This window comes from Myiozetetes cayanensis, unplaced genomic scaffold (assembly GCF_022539395.1).
Source record: "Myiozetetes cayanensis isolate MyiCay16 unplaced genomic scaffold, myiCay2020 scf20-37, whole genome shotgun sequence".
NCBI lineage: Eukaryota > Metazoa > Chordata > Aves > Passeriformes > Tyrannidae > Myiozetetes > Myiozetetes cayanensis.
The window spans coordinates 12723539-12747659 of NW_026087412.1; the positions used below are offsets into that span (position 1 = coordinate 12723539).

The 24121-nt window shown below is 39.2% G+C and overlaps 1 protein-coding gene across 15 annotated transcripts in view; it reads right to left on the minus strand.

The window, feature by feature from the left end:
- Positions 1 to 24121, minus strand: part of RBFOX1 (RNA binding fox-1 homolog 1) — a 1102859-nt gene that overhangs the window by 672457 nt on the left and 406281 nt on the right. For 2 of the 15 annotated variants that reach the window (XM_050317484.1, XM_050317480.1), the window contains exon 1: positions 7709 to 7753. The exons of the other annotated variants lie outside the window; for them this stretch is intronic. In XM_050317484.1, coding sequence (XP_050173441.1) covers positions 7709 to 7738 — 30 coding nt within the window. In that variant the 5' untranslated portion in view covers positions 7739 to 7753. Of the gene's footprint in view, positions 1 to 7708; positions 7754 to 24121 lie in introns of those variants that run through there. 15 annotated transcript variants of the gene reach the window in all.

Consider the following 24121-nt stretch of genomic DNA (forward strand, 5'->3'; position numbering starts at 1 on the left):
AAACTTCCAGCGCTTCTCAAGAACTCTGCATTACCATTATTGCCACCAGGCACTCACTGCCTCCAGGTACAGCTCTGACCTTTCCAACACACCGTTCTTCAGGGCAAAAAGGTTATTTTTCTTTGCCTGATTTAACATTAAGTTGCCTCATTACTGGTACTGTTAGAATTTTAAGCTGAAATCATGTTTAGCATTTGACTGGGGAGACTCAGAGTGTCACAGCAGGGTAACCCCACTGGTCACTGTCCCTCTCTCTGGGTATAATCTTAACAGCCCATAAAAAAAAGACCCTTGGCTCTGAATTTTCCTTCATCAGCCACAGCGTGCCCTCACTCTCTCAAATTACAACATTTTACATTTTGTTACAAAGTACATAAATGCTAAACATTATTACCAAAATATAACTTTTCTGAAAAGTAATAACCTCAGAGCCATCTCAGAGAAACGAAAACAGTCCAGAAATGGCACGGGTTGATCGGGGGCTTTGCAGACACTCAGGTGGCAGCAGCACATTGTTCACATGAACACAGAGCACACACATCATTCTGCTGAGATATTTCATCTTCAGAATTTCTTTATGACAGATGTTGCCACTCACACCACACAAACCTTCCCTCACCCCTTTGGCTGCAGAATCAACTCAAGTATTTTTTCAGAACTTGCTTTCTTTTTCCGCTAATTTTGGACAAAATGCTTTGGTTTTAAAGTATATTTTTAAATGAAGAATTACAGTATGACAAATGATCACAGAAACCTTAAGACTGCTCACTTATGTTTTTCTTAATTTTTTGGTATTGTTTGAGATGAAAAACACTCCACCAATTTGCATGGTCTGCCTTAACAATTTCATAATAACGACTGTAAAAAGAAGTGTCCATATGTGTAAGCCCCAAGAGGAAAGACAATCCTGGTTCCTACCAACAGAAGATGAAATATTTAAGAAGACATGTTAAGAGAGACCTCTAGAGATGTGCAACCAGTGCTTTGAATTTTTTTTGAACGTTACAGTCAAAAGAAATTCTGAAATGAGCTGAGGCTTCCAGTTTGAGCCAACATTCCTAAATGCTTCACTTGGATTGCACTGACACAACCAAACTTTTAAGTTCAGGCAATAAACTTCAGTTTGTGCAACAGCCCTGTGAAAATAATATTTTGAAGAGATTTAAGATTTTCTTGGTTTTAAACATGAACTGAAAAGTCTCTAAACAAATTATATTAGCAAAATTATCACCACCACTAGACAACCACATTCCTCGTGGTAATTTTAAATATATTTTAAATTTAATTCCAGTTGTCACATAAACAATTATGTGCATTTTGTAATCATGCATCTCTAATCAACTTTGGATCCCAAATTACATTTGTCTGGAAAGTTTCAAGCATTTAACTGCACAGCCACGAACCAGACCCTTCACAGGGACATGGAAACAGTCAGTGCAATGGAACTGCTGAAACACAGGCTGCTCTTCCCCTGTCCAGGCCACATGGAATAATAACTATCCTTTAAATTTTCATGAAAGAACTCAGATAAAAAGGATTTTGGACAGCATTCCTCCTCTAAAAGGTAACAGGAAACTAAAATCCCTACAAACATCAGGACCATGCAGATGAAGTTGAGCATTTCAGCACCTTTGCAATGGTTCAGATTCTGAGCAGGGAAGGGGTCACTGCTGTGCAACCACAAAATCAACCAGGTTGGAAAAGACCTCTGAGATCATCGAGTCCAACCTTGGACCCAACACCACCTTGTCACCCAGACCGTGGCACTGATGCCACATCCAGTCTGTTCTTGAACACCTCCAGGGACGGTGACGCCATCACCTGCCTGGGCAGCCCCTTCCAATGTCTGATCACTCTCTGTAAAGAAATTCTTCCTGATGGCCAACCCAACCTCCCCTGGTGCAGCTTTAGACTGTGCCCTCTTGTCCTACTGCTGATTCCCTGGGAGAAGAGACCAACCCCAACCTGGCTACACCCTCCTGTCAGGGAGTTGTAGAGAGTGAGGTCACCTGAGCCTCCTCCTCTCCAGGCTGAGCCCCCCCAGCTCCCTCAGCCTCTCCTCACAGCACTTGTGCTCCAGTCCCTTCCCCAGCCTCGTTGCCCTTCTCTGGACCTGCTCCAGCCCCCAATGTCCTTCCTGAACTGAGGGCCCCAGAGCTGGACACAGCACTCCAGGGGTGGCCTCACAGCTCTCTGTGTCCCGCTGGTGACCGAACACCTGTAGATCCAAACGCTGAGCACAGCAGAGCCCAAGAAACAAACACTCCCTCTATCCACAGCATCCCAGCTTTTACTCTGCCTCTCTTCACCACTACACCCCCCTTGCACACCCACTGAAGGAGCAGTAAACTGCACTAAAGTTAATTTGAAGTCACAAGTGCTGTTTATTAATTTGCCACTTCCCCCCTCCTCTTTTCTCCTGACAATTAGCTGGGATACATAACCTGAATTTTAATACCGAATTACAAGAGCACTGTATAAGTGACACACTCTAAAACACAGACTTTCTCTTTTCTTTTAGGTAAAATTAAGCTAATCTGCTCTGACAGAAGAGGGCTCTTTGGAACCAGCTAGTGAATCTCCCAAATATGAAGCAGTAACCCAAATGTCAATTACTTTTCCAACAGCAGACAAATTGCTGGCACACTAATGCAATTTAAGGACAATAATTAGATAACAGGACTACAGAGTGTACCAGGTGACAGAGTTTCTGAGATAATAGAATCTAGTGTCCTACTTTTTAAATATTAACATCATTCCATCTCAGTCAATCGGTTTATGGTAATTTTAAAAGGGCAAAGCAAATTCTTTTTATTGCTAATAATATTGTGCTTCTCCAGCATTAGCTTTGAAGGTTAGCAATTTACAGGGTCAAACCTTAATTCTATTATTTCCATTTTATTTACTTTTCTTTTTTAATCTCTCCTCTTTGAAGTCTTTTCCTATTATAGAAATTTTAAGGCACTTGATTAAAAAAAAATGAAACCCTTGAAACGGGAGTTCGCTGTGCTCAGTACAAAGGGGTCACTTTCATCACAGCACATGTAATCTGTTTATTAGACCCATTTAGAAATTCCCAAACTTTTCTTATAATCACATTCTACTGTAATCACATTCTACTCTAGTGATTTGGTTAACTCTGTGTTAGGTAATCCATGTAACATGTCCAAGATGTTTCAAATCTTGGCCATAGTCAAATGGTTCTCCAGAATTACTGCAGGCAGAAGAAACCTCACTGCTTTAGTCACAGCTTCCCAGACCACTAAACATCTGTTTGCATCCCAAATTACCATTGGAATATTCTTCCCCACACACCTTTTTTCCCCACCAATAGTCAGCTGGGGGACTTCTGTTTTCAACAAAGTCTCTGCAATTCTTGGTACCAGAACTCTTTTATCCAGAAAAAAAAACCCAAACCTGAGGAGTCCTGCTCATGTATCATTGTGGGACCTTCTAAAAACAGACTTTTCTCACTTTCTGTCATTTACTAATAGGACAAAATTTTTGTTTCTTGTGTGTCCTATTTGCTACATTGTAGCAGATGACAAAAAATAATTAACTATCCTCACTGTCATTCGTTACCCTGCTGATAATGATGGTAATATATAAGGCACTGCTTATGTACTTTCTCAGTTAATCTGAAACTGATATCAAAGGCTGATCAGAAATACTTTTCTACCTGATTAGTCAATACAATCTCTACTAAAGAATGCCCTCTTATTCCACATGCATTTTATCAACAGATCTGTGGATATCTGAACTGTTTATCCTGACATTACCTCAGCATTTCTTTCCCACAGGTGAATTCTTGTTCATTTTGACTGGCCATGAATACAGGCTTGGGAAAGCAGCACCACAAATGCATGTCCCGTTCTGAGGATTTGGGTATCACAGTGGCCATCTCTGACCAAGGGGCAATAACACCTTCAAGACCCTCATCTAGAACATCAAAAAAAAAGCTAAAAAACCCTTGTTCATTATCTCACAGCCCTGTGACAGAGCCATGATTTCATCTACCAGGGCCCAACTGAAATCAAGTCCTTTGGAAATAACACAACTGCTAAACAGGTACAAAGCAGCACACCTTGTAATAGGTAAAAAAAAATAAATCTGGAGTTACTTTTTTATTACTCTAAATACAATTAGAACTCAGTTTGACTTTCAGTGACATTAAAACTGTCATGCCTTCAGTAAAGGTGGCAAATAAGAAGAAATCTTGGAGTTGAACACTCAGCTCTGGGGGATTCACGAGCCCCCTTAGCTCTATCTGTTTATCACACAGTGCAGCAGGAAAATTCTTTGCTCACAAAACATTTTGAGGAAAATTTCTATTAAAGTAAGCAAGTGAACATGTTCCTAAGTCCATGGGGCCGGATGGGATCCATCCCAGAGTTCTGAAGGAGCCAGGGGATGTTATGGCAGGAGCACTCTCCGTCATCTACCATGGGTCTTGGGAGTCTGACTGGAAGCTGGACAAGATTATTCCAGCTAAAAAAGGGCACGAGGAAAGACCCAGGGAACTATGGATCTGTCAGTCCAACCTCAGCACCTGGAAAATTCTGAAGATAATTCTGGATTCTACTGAGAGGCACTGAAGTCTTTCTCTCAGGATCTCAGCTCTGCCCACCCTGGCTCTGGGGTCTCAGCACTTGCTCAGGGCACTGGGATATCCCGTGGATGGGGAGGGCCCCCTCAGGCACTACAAAATCCCATGGAGGTGGAGGTGGGAGCCTGATGGAACACTTACAATGTGCAAAAGAGATGAGGCATTAGAGACAGCAAAGAAAATAAAGAGCCTGAAAAAATAAATTACAGAAGAGCCTAGGAATGGGCACTGCTCTGTGGAGAATACTTGGAGCTGATACACATTTATAGCCCAGCCATGTTCAATTTTAAAACTACTGCTTTTAGTAGTGAAGTGACAAAAAGAAACAAGTGGAAGGGACAGCATGAAGGTATTTAAAAAAAAAAATTAACAGGACAGCAATTAGAAAAGGGATAACTTACTATAAGGCATAACACCGAGCAACATGTGTTAACAACACATTATATAATTTGATTTTTTTAAAAATTATATCATTCCTTTAAATAGCCAATCCCAAATATCTGCAGGAAAAAAACCAGCAATCAATACCATTCCATTATATATCTTTCCATTAAAGGAAAGATACAGGAAAGCCAGAAAGGCTGAACCCGACAGACAACCTTTCCATGAGCTTTTTCAGTTCCATACGTATTAAGACTGATAAATCATTATTCATTCCTCTAAGCACAAGGGCTTTCTTATTTCTTATGGATAGAAAAAAAAAAATGCTTTTTTTGGACAATGAAAAATTCAGTCTTTATTCTTCTTCCTACTCCTTTTCACACAACCCCTACTCTGTGGCCCAGGATAATGAGAATCGAATATAAATGAAATAAAGGCACTTCCATCTACTTTTCTAAAGAAAATAAAGTGGTGTGGGTTTTTTTTTTTTTTTGGTAATCCAACATCTCATTTCAAAAAGGAAATAGCTTGAAGGCTTGCATGCTTTTACAACTGTGTGTCTGATTCTACAATGGTAGTCTAAGAAAGTCACACTCCTTAAAATGAAACATTGTTTTCAGTGTTTTCCCTCCCTCATGATCTCTTTTGTTTCAATTTTTTAGTAAATAACTTTTTTCCTTCATTAAATACTCCTGTTTTCTCTCTGTAAAATGTAAAATTTTCTTCATTTTATATTTATAAAAGCACAAACCAGTGTAGCCTATTTCTAGAGGTCTCCATAGCTCTACATACTATAAATACTCCTAAGTCCTCCCTGACTATTTAATTCTCAGATATTAAAGCCTCTTTGGCAATAATAAAAGTTATAGGTGCCTTCATACACAAGAGCTACATCAAGGAATTAAACTGTGCTTACATTTGTTCACATATTCTCGTTATTTGGCTTAATTTTAGAACAAACTCAAATCTCATGTCTCCTGCTGGGTGTTCCAGTCTCACTGACCCCCTGCAATTGGGATTTACATCCTCTGTGCTGAGGCAAGTAAGTTAAATTTCTTCTTCTATGGCATTTGTCAGTTCTGCACGGTGTTTCTTCCCATGAACACACAGAGCTCACTATTCCCGTTTCTTTGTTCCCCGTTCCTGTTTCTCTTGTGTTTCAGGGGATCACAGGATGGCTGAGGTTGAAAGGGGCCTCTGGGGATCACAGTCCATCCCCCCTGCTCAGGGCAGGCTCAGCCACAGCAGTTCTAAACCAAACAAACTTCAAAGAAAACTCTCCAAAATTTCTGAGTAGAAAAGAAATCCAGTGAGAGAAGACCACAGCTCAGGCTGCCAGGATATCCATGGACAGACACTGAGCATGTGACTGATGGAGTTTGGGGGTGCAGGACTGAAATGTCTCCCTTCCCTCTCTACTTGAGTGCACAGAAATTCTGTTGCCTGTAGCTGGCAGGACAGCCTGCAGCCATCTGAGGTGTTATTTAAACATTAGCTGTCAGTGGCTCTTCCAGACCGCAAAAAGAAAAGAGGGAAAAAAAAAAAGGTAGATAGTGAAGCAAAAATGAGTGTAGTTCAGTAACTGACCAAAGAAAACAGCAGCAACACTAACAGGGAAAAGGGAAATATTTAGGAAAAACTTGTCATGAATTCCATAAATGTTGCTCTGAGAAACCACACAGGCACCTGTCAGCAGAAAAACACATCTCAAGGAAAAAAATGGCAAAAGCAGCAGCTTGTGCAGGGTAGAAGGAAACAACTTACTTGGCTTTGAGGGATGCAGAACGACTGAAGGAAGGAACCGGAAGGAAAAGGGATATCGGGATCCTGAAAATCTATGACAGAGAAAAGAGGGAGAGACAATAATGGATGGTGTAAGATGAGATGATAAAACGGAGAGCACAGAGGAGGACAAGACGACACAGTGGGAAAACAAAACAGGGATCAGGGTTTACAGATGAATCTGAGTCCAGAATTTATGGAATTATTGTCATAAGATGAAAAAGGGGATGGCACAAACAAATAAGGAGAAAAGCCAGTGACTTCAAACATAAAAGAAGGTAACAGCTGCTCTCCTGTTTCACCAAGTTGGATCATTTACCACATCCATATTTCAAATAGTAATTAATTAAGTTGTACTGGAGCCAACAACAGCAGGGACTCTTTATTAATGAATGCATAGATCAGATAAACAACTGTGCTGAAGATGAATTTTACTAGTAAACTTTAGCATTACCACATCCTATAAGAATGAAGATGCATAAAACAGTGCCTCAGACATTATTTTCATTAGCAACCAAAAGTTCTTCTATGTGACCACGACTGAACGATTCAAAAGAACTATCAAGTCTTGCAATACTTCATGATACATGGATAATATTTTAGCATTTCTTAATAAAAATTAAAAGCCACCATAAAACCAAACTACCCACCAAAAAGCACCACTCCCCCCAAACCAAACAAATCCAAAAAGATCTATTTTTCTACACCAAGCTGTAGTAAATTGGAGCACTTTTCTGAGAATAATCAGAACTCTCTGGCTGCTGTTCAATATGCAAACAAGTCTAATTACTCTCTCTGGCTTGTACCAAAAACGTTTGACTTCTCTCAGAGATCAGTTTTCGTATTTTTATGATGGACTCTGGAATCCTGGGTTTACATGTTCTGCTGATCCATCCCAAAGCTCCAAACAAACACAAGGAATGCACACAACAGACCTACCTTGCAGGAGATGGGATAAGAACCTTTCATCTAAAGAGTCTTCTCAGCTTGAAACCACCCAGCTGGAGCCTTCCCACTGCTCAGTCTACGTGGGCACTACTCATTTCTTTGGGCAATAGTTACTCTCTATTTTTGGAATTAGGTTCTACTTTCTTGCTCAGAAAGCTGAATTTAGCTGTGGGCTGCTATTCCAGCCCTTTATTAAGCATCTTTCAACACATTCAGGATCCAAAAATTTATTCATCGTAAGGAAGGAGTTTGGGTACCAAACTGTTTTTATGGTTTCTCTCCAAGCTCTCCTGATCCTGAGTGCTGGTATTTAAAGTCACCCATGAAGCTCAAAGAAAAGGTCATATTTTTCAGCTTTCTAGGCAGGAAGGATGGAAAAAAGGATAGAAGGACCTAACTCATAACTGCTTAGTTATCTAAGCTCAGTAGCCAACTACTCAAAGCAGAAGTACAAGAGAACCATGTATTTCTACACAAATGCGTTTCAAATTTTGGAGCTAATAAAAAGAAAGAAGACACAAAGTCACTACACAAATGTTTCAGATTTTGGAGGTAATAGAAGAAGAAAAGAAGACAGACAAGTGACTTTGCAGCTCAAAGCAGGAGTAAAATTGTGAAGCCATACACCTGAGAGACTGTGGAGAACCAGAAGTACATCTTTCCCATCCACTTTGGGGTTCACTACGGTATAGTAAGAAAGAAAAAGAATTTCTACCTTGCCCTCCACTTGGCATGAAAATAACCCAACAATCCACAGAGAACACAACTCTCTGTTCCTTCTTTCATTTCTGTTCTGTGTAGCTTTAAATACAAGGTTTGCTACTCTTTTTCTCCCCTGTAACAAAACATTTCTCTGCATTATTATTTCCTAGTATCAACCCATATTTATTAATTGTCAATTTGCTTCACACTGTCTGCGGCAATTCTCAGTACAATCTGATCACTCAAAATCCACTTATTCCTTGTGCCATGCCTCACATACCTTTCATCAAGATTGTTAGCATGTGTATTTTATCAAGCCCAAGATCCTCTAACCAAGATCACAGTCCCTGTGGCAGCACAACACATCAGTAATTTAAGATATCCCTGCCCTGCCCACAGAGGCAAAGCAGCACTTTGATTCCTCTTTCACAGGCAGAGAACTGTGACACTGTAATCAAGAGATCTGCCTGAGGAAACCAGGGATGCTGCTAAGAGAGATTAGATTGAAATCTGAAATCCTTGACACCTGGCTAAGTACTTATGACAAGATTGTGGAGAGTGCTGGGTCTTTTCACCTCTCTGGAAAAAAACCTGAATATAATCTAAATAGATTTATACCATCTGTATGTTGAAACGAAATGGATGTGAATTCACACTTTGCTGGGTTACCTCTACTACTGACTACTTGTCCTCATATTTCTAAAGCTGAACACAATGTGAAAGTATTTCATTAAATACTGTGTAGTTCAGATATTTATTTTTATCCTTTGAGACTGCCCAGTAACACCAAACAGTATCAAACCCTCACTTAGTACCAACCATCATACAAAGGTGGAAATTCCAGCACTTTTGACACAAGTATTTACAGCAAATCTTGTGAGAAAACTACTTGCTGGACTAATCCTTCCTTCGACATTTTGGAATATGGGATTAGAAGTCTCTCCAACCATTGGTTTATGAGACACAGCACTGGTCAGGTGGCAGTAACAAGAGAAGTCTGTGCATCCACTGAAATCAGTCAGAATAATCCCCATTTTCAGAAGAGCTGCCCACAGGCAGAGTTCTGTCATTCCCTCAGTGCACACATCTCCAACACCCAGAGATCATACAGGAAAAATCCAACTAATGGACCACACAGCACAGCTTTGGAAAACTGCCCTGCAAAGAAGAGCTGTCATGACCAGTCACTGCCATTGCAATACGTAGCTGTGCCCATTTGCAAGGAAGTAAAACCAGATGGGAATGTTTAATTTACTTTCACTTACCTTTGGCATTCTCTGCATAATTCTTGTACAAATCCCCTCAATACTCTCAGACTGTTTTGCATAGGCAAGGACACGCTGGCACACAACACATTAATCTTCATATACCTGTTCCAATTGTGCAGTGCCAATAGACACAATAGCCCATAATGAGAGAGGTTATCATTTCCCAGCTCCTAATTTATATCAGGCAATGGGATAAGTCAGAAGTACTGGTGGAAAGAGTTTGTGTCATTGCAAATTACACTGTAAAGATTTTTTTTTTCCTCCCAGTTTTACCACAAAGAAAGAAAAATCTGGAATAATAATAATAATTTCTGCAATTCGAAACGCCCAGAGCCTGGACAGTGTGAGGACACCTGAGCTGGAATGGCAAATAAATCAAGGATAGAAGCACAGCCACTGTCAAATGACAGCCACAATGTTGTAAATGTGAAAGTTTAGTTCTCAACTTTTTTATCAGCTTTCAATGTGTTACATAAATTCCTGACAGAAAGGAAGTGTCCACTGGGACTAAACTCCATAAAGGCATTTTTTAAATGTCCATGAAAATGTACACGTGAATACACCTATTTATATAAATACAGTAATTCAAAAGTCTTGATAACATTAAGCAAGAGATTCCACTGTAAATACCTAATGCCAATAGAAAGTTCACCCTGTTACTTTTTCAGAAAAGATGTTTTGAAACAAAGATTTTTGGACAGCTCCATTTAGACCCTAAACAAGAAAAAAAGCTGAGTTATAAATCAGAACTTATTTTTATATCCTCTAATAGATTCAAATGTACTTCAAAAAAAGTGTTAAGAAATTAATTTTGATGCTGAATATTTTTCTACGTGCAATTTCAGATGTTAGCATTTATACATAGCATATCACATTTATAATTAGCATATAACAGGGTTATAATTAGGTCTTTGCTGATGTCACCTGAAGACCATCCACACATTTCACCCACATGCGAGGCTCCTTTCCAGTTACAAAACTTTGATATAAATCTCAAATTAATTAATTTTCTCTCTAAACTTCATCCCATATCACTGGCTTAAAAGTAAATAGTCCTTTAAAACAAGATAGTATGTGCATTGTTAATACTCTTTGCTCAGAAGATCAGCCACGTGTAAAATAGGTGTATGTTCCTGTAATTGGCTACAGTATTTTGCTCCATGGTTAAATGCATGATTTCCTCTAATAGAATGCCAGGGTGGCCTACATCACATTTTCTACTTCATAAAGATCAAATGAGCTGTGACCACAGGCTCCCCAACTTAATGGAAAGTTCACTCAGTGACTTCCGAGTTTAAATTGTCCCTTTCTCCCATGAATCAATAGATTTAAAGCACATTCATGGATCTCTTCACCTAAAGGTTTAATCCCAAGCGACTCCAAAAGTGGATCTAACTCAGATTTATCCCTCTTGCAGCTCACCAGCCTGAAGGTTTATAACACAAAAACGCAGCTGAACTCACGGAATGGCACCTGCTTGGTGCAAATCACTCCCCTGCCTGTGTATCCATCTACCTTTGCACCAGCAGCCTTCCATGGTTGCTCTGTGGAATGTTGGGAGCAATCATCACAAAGAGATGAAATTTTCCTGAAGTCTTTTACTGCTAAAAACTGGTTTGCTCCCAACAAGTACACAAATGCCTGAAGAACAGAACGAGCACTTCCATGTGTATAAAGATGCACAACACCTGCATCCAACTCTAGCTGAGGATTTCTCCATCTTTGCAGCCAAAGGATTACACATCCTTATGTTCAGTGCAAAAATTCACACCACCACCCAAACAAAGGAGATGGAATTAGCAGCCTAATTTTTATTTGCTTACTGATTTTGTTGTATTTTATATGGCTACCTCAATCTAGAAAAGGAGACTAAATAAAATCAAGGACCTGTGTACCTAAAGATTCCCACTCTGTCTACCAAGTCTTGAGATACTTCATATGGAGATGAAAGTCTTATCATGGTTTTTAATTACTTCAGAAATCTTGAAAACTTTGATCACAGAGTGGGAACATCAAAACATAAATCTTATGTAAGTACTTATAAATAAGTACATTCAATAAATTTTGCTAGGGGATAAATTAAGATTAAGGAGTTAAATTAGAGAACTTCCAAAATCAAGCTGAAGTTCTTTCAGAATCAGCAGGTGCATGGAAACTTTTGCTGGTCATCTCCAGGAATGAGACTTGGTATTTGGTCCCAATCATTGGGACAAAGTAGAAGCAAGAAAGAAGAGAATTAAAATAGTAACAACCTCTGAGTTCAAGGCTAGGAAATAAAGACTAGTAGGTTTGTGTTCTGAAGAAGGGGAAGAACGCTGTTAGTGCTCTTGATGGAACAAGCTTAAACTTGAAAGAATTTCAGGCCCTCTTATAAAAGAGCATAATTTCATGAGAAATCGACTTGTTTTCAAAGCACAGAACCTAAAATGGGAACTGAAAGCACCAGCCTAAATGCAAAATGAGAACCACAAAAAAAAATAAAAATCAATGGTTCCAATTTGTAAAGAAAGCACAAATCAAACACTGTTAATATGATATATAAGCACAATATAAACTATTTGTACTACACGCATTAAGAAAAAATTACTGGAATAAATTCTATTATTATGAAAAATACTGCAACCAACATGCTGACGTGTCAGGAAAGTGAAAATAATAACACTGACATTATTAGTACTATGAGTTGTTTCCTAGTGGTTTCCCAGGATCATCTATTTTCACTTCAAGCAGCTGTTTAAATTCTTTTTTTGCCTCACCAAATCTCGTTTTGTTTTACATTTGTTATACAACTCAGACATGCAGTCTACTACTTACACTATTACTACAATCCTCTCTTCACTGCAAACAAGGAAAAGAGACAATGCTTTTCCATTCGAATTCAAGGAGGTGTTGATGGTTTCAGCAGGTAAGTGTAAATTCAGGGAAGGAAAATATTGCTGGTTGCTGAATTGTTCTCTCCTCTCAGTGACTAAAACAACCCTTTGAGAAAAAAAAAAAGAAAAAAGAAAAAAGAAGAATCCCTGACACTGCAAAGCAGAAGGGGAATATGTTCCCACACAAAATAAGGTCAAATCCAAACCCAAGGATGAGAAAACTGAGACCTTTTGAAGAATCATTCTATCGGTAGAAGAATCCAACCCGTCACCAGCGCTGCTTCTCACACTCCAGATCATCACCTGGACTAACACACAGATAAATTGAAGCCCAAAGGCCTTCTCTCAGCCTCTCTCTAAATTCAGTCTGCATAAAAAATCCTAAACATTATTTTGTAATAAAATTCCAGATTAATATAAAAAGAGGGTGGGTTTTTTTGGGTTCACTAATCAATCCTAACATACACACATATCTTGCCTCTGTCCAACAGCTGAAAGACAATTTAATTTAATAGCTTTGGAGAGCATACAGAGAATGAACTGTAACTGAGGGTACTGCATAAACATCCACATCATGGAAATCATCATTGCAAATGCCTCTTTCTCACAATCTCAAAACAGTAAATAGATGGCCATGGATTTGCCAAACGATACTTTTTTTTTCCCCCTGGGGACTGCTTTTTCCCCAAAGGGTCTGAAGAGTAAAACAGAAGGAAGAAGCTTGAGCAGCTGCTGTCCACATAATTTTGCTGTTAGAAGATTAACAGGAAATACATGTGTTTATGATTGTTCCAAAGGAAAATATCCCTCAACTTCTTCCTTCCAAGATTAATCACTGTAGGGCTACACTCTTAATATGGCACTACTTATAAAAAAGCTTACTTCAGGCTAATAATTCTGCTTATCAAAATTGCCTCATCTAGTCAAACACTTCATGTTTTATTTTGTGGAGTCACTAAAAATGCATCACAAATGGAAAAGTAAACAATCCAGCTGCCACTGAAATAGTCAGTTTTGAGCTTTACACTGAATGTGAAGGAAGGAACTGGGGTAAACAAATAATAAAACTGACTCTCACTTGCAACACTGTCACTTTTATTGCTTTTTCTACAACTTTCAGGTAGTGAAATGGGTTCAACAGCTCAGCCTCCCTAATAAAAACATATACAGGAGTCTGCAAGTACATTTGTAAACCCTTTCAGGACAAACAGAACTGCAGAAGAACTGAGGCCAGAAGTACAGATCTCTGGAGGTCCATTAGCTCAAACTGCAGCTCTTGCTATAGTTGGCCTTATTTCAAAACCATCTAAGTTTTCTCATGGCCCTTTCTAGTTTTGCTTTCGATATCTTCACATACAGAAGGCCCACAGTTTCTCTAGAACCATTGGGAAAGTATTCTTCCTCCTCTCTGCCCCATTTCCAACGAACATTTCCCCGGTGCCAACTGCAGCCACTGCTTCTTATTCTTTTGCTGTGCAGCCCTGAGAAGACCCTCACTGCTACTGCCTTCCCTCTGATCCCTTCTGACAGCCCTGCTCAACATCATCTGCTGGGACATTACAGGCAAGAGCCTCCACTAAACCCCTTCCTTGTTCTGTTCAGAATGCTCCAGGCACGGCTTCAAGAGTGTCCAAAAAGAGCAACAATTAAGCCTTCCTGAAGTCCTACAAAATAATCATTGATTAAGTGTTCATGTCAGTACAATGAGAGCACATGGAGATAAGTTTTTAATGATCAGCAACATCGGGATCTCCACTAAGAAAGAGTATGAGGAGTAATACCACTAACAATAGTAACACCCGTGTGCTCCTCACTCAAGAGTAAGTGTGGAAATTAAGGGAAAGTGTAATTTCTGCTTGTTAAATATGTTCATTACACAAGAATTGAAACAGTTACTGCTCACAAAGCTCACAGTTTTAACAACTGAACCTATTCAATGAACACAACAGGTCTTGTCACCTGTTTTCTCTCCTGTTCACGCAGCACATACCAAAGGGCTCACACTGAGGGGCATTTCTGCACACAAGACAGAGAGGGGAAAGCAAAACTCATCAAATATAACATTTGCCTCAAACCAACTTCCATCACCTCCTACCCCAGCATCAATAAAAATTATTATGAAGCTTTCCTTTGTTTGTTTATGAATATATTTGGAACACGGAATATTATACAGGTACTGCTTCAGCCACGTTTCACCTGTTGCAGATTTGCTGAGAAGAACCACTGAAAGACCCTTCTTATTGGTTCCATTATCAGCAGGTTCCCTACTTTTAGCCTCATGGATAAGGATATGTTTAATGGTCCCATCTTAATTACCACAACTGGCTGGGGAGGGTGAGTGGCTAAAGGACGAAGCAGCCACTGTGAAGGACATTCCCAATCTTATCAGAGGTTCCTTTGGAAAAAGAAATACAACTTCTCTCTCCACCCCAGTCATTAGTCAGATATAAACAGCTATTTGACTTGACACGGTTATAAGCTGTATTATCACAGTCTATGCTCCTGCTTTCTGCAGTTTATCAGAAGATGGATGATGGCCCACTCCCAATTCCAGTTAATGGGGTTAGACATATTTCCAAACAGCGTGTGCATGGAAAGGTATCTCCATGTGCACAGGGAATGATTCACTGCACCAGCCTTGGCTATGAGAAAGGAATGTTAAAAGAACTTTTTTAACAAATAAATCTGATTCTCCTTATACAACTTAGCCTCCTCTAAGGACCCATAGCAGTCAAGCTTTTCTTTCTCCTTCCTTTTTTTGCCTGTTATTTTCAAATAAATAACTGCAGTAGGCCACAGTTTCTGATTATAATCCATTAGTTAAGTTTTTCAATCAAGCTGCATTTTGAGGGTAAGGGTTTCCTTGTTCTAGTCCCTTTGGCTTTCAGTTTTTATGGAATATTTTAAAATGTATTAAAACTACTTCACAGCAATTTTACAGGTAGTTTTTGGTTATTATTCCCAATTATTATTATCTACAATCATTTAGTAATAACTGTAATGTATACCACAAACTTAAGAGTTTACATTTTACATGTTTATTGCTAAGTCATTTAGACTTTCATATTAAGCATTTAAATTCAATCTTATGCTGCATAAAACTAATTTTTTCATTAAGCCTGAATTTCTGTATTAATTTGTATTTTATGTTTAAGGTATTATATTTTTGCCCTAAAGTATCAACAACTCACAAGAAATTATTTTCCTAGTTGTAACTATCCACAACTAACAGTTCAAGACTTCCTTTATTTTTACAGCATTAATAAAGGGACGAGTGTCTAGGAAGAGTCACGATTTACAATTGCTAAATCCTCGTGAGTTTCAAAGTAACTCAGTTACCTCAAATCTACTGGTTACTTGCAAAGGATTAAATGGAATTTTAGCAACAAGACAACAAAATCAAAAGCTCTGGTGACACAAATATTGGACATTACCCTGACAAAGCCCAGTGTCCAACTAGGGTAAGGTGAAGAGAAGTAACAAAATGGACCTCACATGCTGAATGCCAGCAGGATACACAGGCAACTCTTCTGACATTAACAGAGATTAAAACAAGTCCTATTCACACTTTCACATCAGTATTTCCAGTCAGCTGTCTAAACATATGTGGTTGATGCCACTTCCAACACTGGGATACCCAGCCTGCACTCCATCTGCTCCTCCAGCAGCACAAATCCCCTGGGAATTCAAGGTCAGATCTACCAGAGCCAAGCAGATGCATCCCACTGCAGCCACGAGGGGGGATGCAATCATCCAGGTAGATGCCAAGCGTTGCTTACAAGCCATAAAGACAGAATTACACTCCCAGATTTTGGGCTCTCCTATTTCTTCAGACCTAACTCCTTGGTAAGTTTGATCCAGTGGCCAAGGAAGTGACTAACTTATGTCATTAAAGATGCTGCAAAGTGGGAAACGTTTGAAATACAAAGCTATGGGAACAATTATTTTCCAGCTGTTCTTTTTCTTTCTCCATCCAAATTTGCATAGACTGTCATTATTTCAAATATCAACTCTGCTGATTTTTTAGCTATTCAACAGGGAGCAGCTATCAGCAAGTTTGTTTGCTTTTCTTTTTTCTGTCAAGTCATCCTTTTGCACAGAAATTTGAATAATGTTCTACTGAAATAAGTAAAACCAAGACACTGCTAAGTTATTTTCCAGCACCCTCCCAGTGCCTTTGCCATACTGTTCACAAAAATACATCTTCCTTACTAAGAAATGTAGAACACAGAGGTTTACAAGTAACATAACTTGTACCTTGGCACATAATGAGTATCATGTTCCTTACACAAAGCTCATCATCACCTCCTGGTTATTTCATAATAGGGCAACTATGGCATCCTACTTAGCTCTCTAATAAAGCATTTTCTCTCCATCCAAAGTCCAAAATTCCACACATATCTACCTGAGGACTCAATAAAAAGCAAAAATAGACAATAAAAAGTTGATAGCATACTCAAAAGGTATCAATTTGACTATATTTACAATGTGTGACAAAGCTGCTATTTAAAAAAGCATTATATGTAATACCTCATCAAGAACTTTTTTCTAAAAACATAATATTCAAGAAGTGAAAATAACATCTAAAATTTTCCATGCATTTGATCTCCATGCAAAATTTTCAATCTGCACCCACTTTAGGTTTTAACTGAAGATTCAAAAAATATTTTTTACTCGTTTTATTCCCAGAATTTATAACAAAGCAAAACCTGAAAATCAACTATTTTATTTTCAAGATGTTTAATAAGTAAACTCAAAAGGAGGCTGTTAGTTTTTTTTCATGCAAATAAAATCAATGCCTCTATTTTTGTCACAGTGTTTCTGAAATGTTTAGCCACCAAATCTAAACAAAAAACCCAAACAGAAACCCACCCCTTCACAGAGATGGAACTGTTGTAGAACACACAAAATGCTGCTGAAAAGGGAAGCTGCAATTGTCTGGTGCAGCTGGAATTATGATCCATCTGAATCCATATGCATCATAATCCATTATCAATTTCACTATTTATCCCAGTGTGCTTTGGTGTTGTTTAATACTGGGACTAGAAGGACTATTTACTAAATGATGATTTTCTCTCGTTACACACAAACTTTCTTTCCCAAACAGTGTTTTATATTTCACATCCAGAAAGTACATATTTTTGACATTTCCCTTTTATGGGCTGGAGATTATGTACGAAAGCTAATTACATTTAAGCAATTGTCAGAAAATTTCAGTAACTTCCCAAACTTTAATTCCTGGTAGCACCAAAAGCACAAAAAAGATGCTTTTGACAACAACCAGACAAGGCAGAATTTCTTTCTTGTTGTCATATAAATTATAAAGCAGGCTGCCAAGAAACACCTCAGAAGAGACACTGAATGTGGTATTTCCTAAATCTCTGCAGAACTAAAGCACTGCTGAACTGACTGTGAGTCAATGAACACACTATAATGGAGATCTCCCAAAGCGTGGCAACAAATCCACCAGGGTAATTTAAGCAGCACTCGAAGAACATGTCTTTTAAACTTCTAAATAAAGATATTCAGAGGCTCCTGTAATTGCCTGCAATCTCTGGAGTCGGTTCAGAAAACAAATTGTGTCAGAAGATTTCCTCACAGGGAAGGGTCACCTTAAAGACTAACAGGGGACGACAGCAAGTCCATGAGATCAAGTGACCAAATCCACCACCAGCCTGACAGTCAGGGAGGGGAGAAAGGGGTCAGTAAATTAACCAGCCCTTAACTGGGCAAACACTAACACCCAAAAAGAGTAAGGAAGGGCCAGGGAATTGGATGTCAATCTATTAGTGGCAGCCCTGAAATGGCTTGTAAAGAGGATAGATGGAGCAAGTAAAACACAAGCTCCAGTAACCTGTCTAGTAAGTCACTAAGAAAAGCAAGGCCTGGAACTCTGGTGAGCTTCAGGAGACACATTAATTAGCATTCTAATACACAGAAAGAGGGGTTGTACACTTTCATTGCTGGAGCATTTTCAGTTTGTACAACAGTAGGTACATCTATAAGGTGTCAAGTCACACACATTGCAGAGCCAACTTATCCTAAGATTATGATACCTCTCCTCCCAGCCCCAATGAAACATCAAATCCTCCCTGTAACTTCCAAATAATAACAAGGAGTGCAATGCAGGGAGCTCTGGAAGAACAAGCCAGAATAAGTTCTGGCCATCGTGACAGGGCATCTCTTTAAAGTGACACAATAAGACCATAAAGGGACATTAGAAGGCAGGCACTTAACTGAGACTCAGGGTAATATTCTCCACTGGGAGTATTAGCACTTAATTGGGAACAAACTAACTGACTGCCTTAATTCTGATATATTGCACCATCTGTAGAGCACAGGTTATAATTGATAGGCCAGCTGGATGGGGAAGAGGGTACAGCATGTGAAATGCTGCACTATGTTTCTCACTCATTATTACTTTGCTAAACTGTTGAAGTTGAAATTGTCCTTTCTGTTAAATGGGCATTGTTTTGTACTTATTCCTTGTTAATTAACATGTTATGAAATAGGTCACAGCATTCAGTGCATGACAAGACTATTACTTTGAGAATCTCCTTGTTATCTCTCCCTACTATAAATGTACCTCAACAGGACACAGGAAGGAGGTTGTGGAGGTGCTCATGACCAGGATCCTGTGAAAACATATGACTAAATTAAGAGACTTCTCAATTCTTATACTTCTCCTACACTTGTACTGCTATAGCTCTGACAAACTATAAAACAAAGTTCATTTGTCAGCCTAGAAAACAAAATAAAAGAAAAGAACAGCTTAAAAATTAATAGAGAACCTCAAATCTGGGACCAGTAAGGTGAAAATTCGAGGGTTTGGGACCAGTGAAGTCTGTAGCACTTTACACTCTTCATGCTACTGCTGAGGTAATTTGATTAGAGAATTATAAACCTGCAGTTGGCTTATTCCAAAATTTGGGCAACTTTGCAAACCTCTTAAATGTATAACATATTTCAAAAGTTGGTCAAGAGCACCTGGACCTTACAACAGGCTTCCTCCTATTCAGTACAAGAAAACCCAAAGTGATTAATGTGAAAGTCCTGATGGCAGCAGCAGAAGTGGAATAGGACACATTTTGAGCATCCTGCTTTCACTGGTATGCAACCACTCTCACCAAGGAATTTACCTATTTACCTGTAAGACAAAGGAAAATATTCTTCATACAACCCTACATAAATCCCTACTACCTTAGTATGAAATGCAGTTATTGTAACAAAGGGTTTTATTGATTTATTCCATGATTTATGGGTATTTGCATTAATGTGACAGGGCAAAGGGGAAAGTCAAACAGAGAAAGTATGGAATTGTGATCTCACATAGAAAAATCAAGAAATGGTTAACTGTAAGGAGATGTCTCCTCTGATGGTAAGTCAGGATCTAAAAGGTCCACTCACATTTTGATTTTGGTTTCAGAACGAGCTGAACTGACAGAACGTGCCCCAAGCCAGGGCAGCCCCACAGGCAGCAAATTCCATCACTGCCTCCCTTCAAACACACCCTGTAAGGAGCTGCTGCCACCCCCTGAGCTTGCACTGCTAAACCCAACAGCAAGGCAGGTGTTAATGAACAGAAATAAACACAGCACCAGCGTTGAAACTACAAAACTCACGAGCTGCCATCCAGCAAAAAGAGCCAACAGCTCACTCTACATGTTGATTTTTGCTGTTCCCTAACAGATATAACCGATTTGTCTGCATTCCAAAATGTTATTGATACACTTCATTATACTGTTTCTGTCATGTAACCAAACACATATAGAAGTTATTTTGGTCTCCAAAAGACTGGGATTAAATTTGAATTAATTTTTTTTTTTTTTTTCCCAGAAAAACAGGAACACATATAGAGAAGAGTGGTTTTCAAAAGAAACTCAGGAGCAAGTTTCTCTCATGAATGCTTCCCTGACATTTCAAACATTTTCTAGGGGAAACAAAACTAACTTGAAGTTTCTTGTCACCTGAACCAAACTGCAAAAGGTCACTACAGATAGATCAGTGCCAGAACAGCAGCTGTTATTAAGCTCCAAATGGCCTGAATTCTTCCATTTTTCAGTGACAAATTTTTGTACAGCATCAACTGAATCTCTTTTACAAGTGATTGCTTCATGTCCTGCCCATCCCAGGAACTCTCTACACATCAGCACAAGCACAGAAACACCAGGTCAGTGGAATCTCCACTTAAACTTTAAATGTACACTCTGATTTCACAATTATTTTCTCATGTACCTTCCCTAAAGCAAGAGAGCACAAGAAAATTACCAGAGTTAACGATTCCTTTTCTTTGACTTCCATAGATTCTGTTTTTTTTCCCTACAAGAAAGTTAATCCATAAACAGAAGCCAGGCTGGTGAGAGTCCACAGTGCTGCAGGTTCCACTCTTACATCACCCAGCACATCCCAATTCAGTTCAAGATAAAAGGCTCGACCAGCACGTGCAGTTTCTGGGTTTATTGCTGACATTGATCTGCTGAGCAGCTTGCCATAAATGCCAGAGGCCCCATATCCATTTAGCTAGAAGGGATGCAATCTACCTGGTTCACTAAAATATTTACATTTATCTGCATAGAAACAGAAAAATGGAGTTATTTAGAAATGCTACTTGTGTTATCTCCTAAATTTTATCAGGTGTGTTGTCACCATGCAGGGCAGCATCTACCCAGGCTGCTTGGTATGGAAGGCACACAGCAGCACAAACAGAGATAACCTGAAATTAAAATCATAAACCAACTGATAAGCAGGAATATGGTTTAAAAGATGAAGGATAACAAAGCACCATATGCAAATCCAATTTTTATTCTAATGTAATTTAATATATACACACATTTTAATTGCCTACTTCAGTAAAAGCACAACGAGGAAGAGAACAAAACCAGAATTTGCTCTTGTTCTTACATTTTCATACTTCATTAGAAATATTTTTGGGCACATATATATGACTCGCTCCAGAATTTTAATAACAAAATACGTTATGATAAATCTTTACAAAGATGAAAAAAAAAATGCTTTATACTTTAAAAATGCATCTGAGTGCAAATGTGTGATTCATTCCCACTAACCCTGCTTATTAAAAAATAACAATTAGGACAGATTATGACACAAAGTGGAAGAAGGGGGCTGACTTTTAACCAAGAAGAACACAGAAACATATCCAGGCATCTTAAAAGTTGAAGTAACAACAAGCTGCAATTTTGGGTGCCATTAAGCACATTATGTTACTCACTGCAATTTCTAGTAGCAGTAGATATAAAAATAGCCTGTTTCATACTAAAAACTGGACATGAATATATTTTAATGTCTAACTTCTCAAAACTGTTTACTGACTGTTAGAAGTCAGTTGGTGGCTCAGTATTCTGTACACTACATTAAATTGGTTTCCTGTCTCACCAGTTTCAAATATTAATAATTCATGGTAAAAGAAAACTAATTTTACAATCCCTACGGAGAAAACAAAAATCTGGTGAAAAGTACCCAAACCTGTTCTCCAAACCCATAAATAACCACTTTAGCAATACTTTCCAGCAAAAGCTTCTTATCAACAGTCATTTTTCCATCCTAACTCCAATACTGAAATAAAGTACATACAACAGAGTTCTTTGACTGGGATACTCAACAGGAAATCCTAAGGGAAACTTCACTTTTCTGCAAGTGTTTGTCACACTGATTCCATTTTATATCTCAGTTCTGGCTTACATCTTTAAGGATATTGGGACAGGTATTTCCAGCAAAGGCTGAGGGACATCACATCAAAAGGACAGTGACAAGAATACAGAGAGCGGTTTTCCTACAACCACATCCCAGGACGAGCTCAGTAAAACTCTGAGTATCCAATGCCCCAAGGAGAAACAAAGGATCCCATTTCGAGCTCGGCTTCTTTTTCACAGAGCCAGCCCATTTCCAGCGAGCTGAGCACAAGTGGCCTTATTTGTGAGAGACAAAAGAGCTCCAGTAACGCTCCGAATTCCGTGAGCTGGATTCAGGGAGACAGCGTTTCATTCCACCTCTCCTCCCCAAGGCACAGCTACGTTTCCTCATCCTGCCTTCAGGAACTCGCAGGATGTCAAATCTCTACAGGTTTTTTTCAAATTGCATCTCTTTCTTTCTGGAACTGGGAGGAAAAATGTAGCACAGTCCAGCCATGCCTGTGTGGGTCAGTAATTCTCAGAGAAATCAGATTCGAGGAACACACAGCACCAAGCCCAGCCCCTGGTCAGCACAGGGCACTGGAAACAGCCCGTCCTCGCTGCTCAGAGCCCCTGATTTACAGCACTGCCCGAGTCCAGGCAGCAGCCACAGCTTCCCTGCCTGCCTTAATAAAAGACTCTTTTTGTGCAAAATAGATCAAAATCGAGACAGCAGAGATGAGGAAGGTTCGTTTTTCAAGCCTGATCAAACTGGGGAACTACTGGGTGCCTGTTCTGGATTAAGGGAGGGATGATCAAGGAGAGAAGTGACACAACAGCTGAGGGGAAAAAGAAAATGAAGGACAATTTTGGGGGGAAGGTGAGGAATAGGGCAAAACAGAACAGACCAGATCCAGTTGAGTAACATTTTTTACTTTAAGAGCCCCTTGGCTATGCCTTGGCTCAGTTTTATCTGCAGAATATATCATTTCTCACAAATTTTCCTGCAGCAGCCTTTTGATGAGGTGGCACAGTAATAAATGGGGAGATAATTTGAAGTGTTGAACTTTTATTGCTAGTGAGGAATAAAAGGATTTTCAGCTCCCTGGCTGAGTCTGCAGTACTGACAGCTGCAGCAGGGAGGGAGAGCTCCCCCAGATTAAAACCACTCACAAAAGGAGAATAAGTATGGATTTCTCATAAAAATAACTTCAGAGATAAAACACAGCAGCACTGAGTACCCACAAGAATTAAACCATGATTACCAACTGAGTTTATTAACTTGGAGTACCATTCTCAAACAAATGAAGAAGTGGGGACATGCACACACTCACTCACAAGTACTGGGAATCCCCCAGTGCTCTTTAAATCACTGGAAAATGTAAATACTCAACACAGAGCCCTAAGGGTGCAGCTCACAGGGAGGAACCAGCAGTGCTGCCCCAACCCACCACTCACCGCAGAGAACACTCCCCACCCCACTGTGTGTGAAGCCTGGCCCAGCTCAGCTACAAATATTCACATATTTGTGAAAATAACTTCAGAGACTCCAAAGAACAAAGGACTTCGGAGAAGAAAGACTCCTTTAATAACAGCACACTTCGAAAAGCACAGCTGCTTTACCTGAGCTTTCAATCTGCTTTATATCCCACCACATTACGTTCAAAATCTAATTATTAATGACAGAATGACATATGATGACATCTAAGCATGGCTTAGGATTTACATAACATCCTTACAGTCCCCATTCAAATTAACAAAGCCCACTCCTAATGGGATATTCTGTCCTAACATATCTACCTGTGTGGTTACAACACACACAGTCAATCTGGAATGTTGAATTACTGCAAAGTAACTCATTGACCATGAGAAGGCAAACAAACTGTTAACACTAATTCTTCTGAGTGCTTTTCATGTTCCTCTCACTAAGAA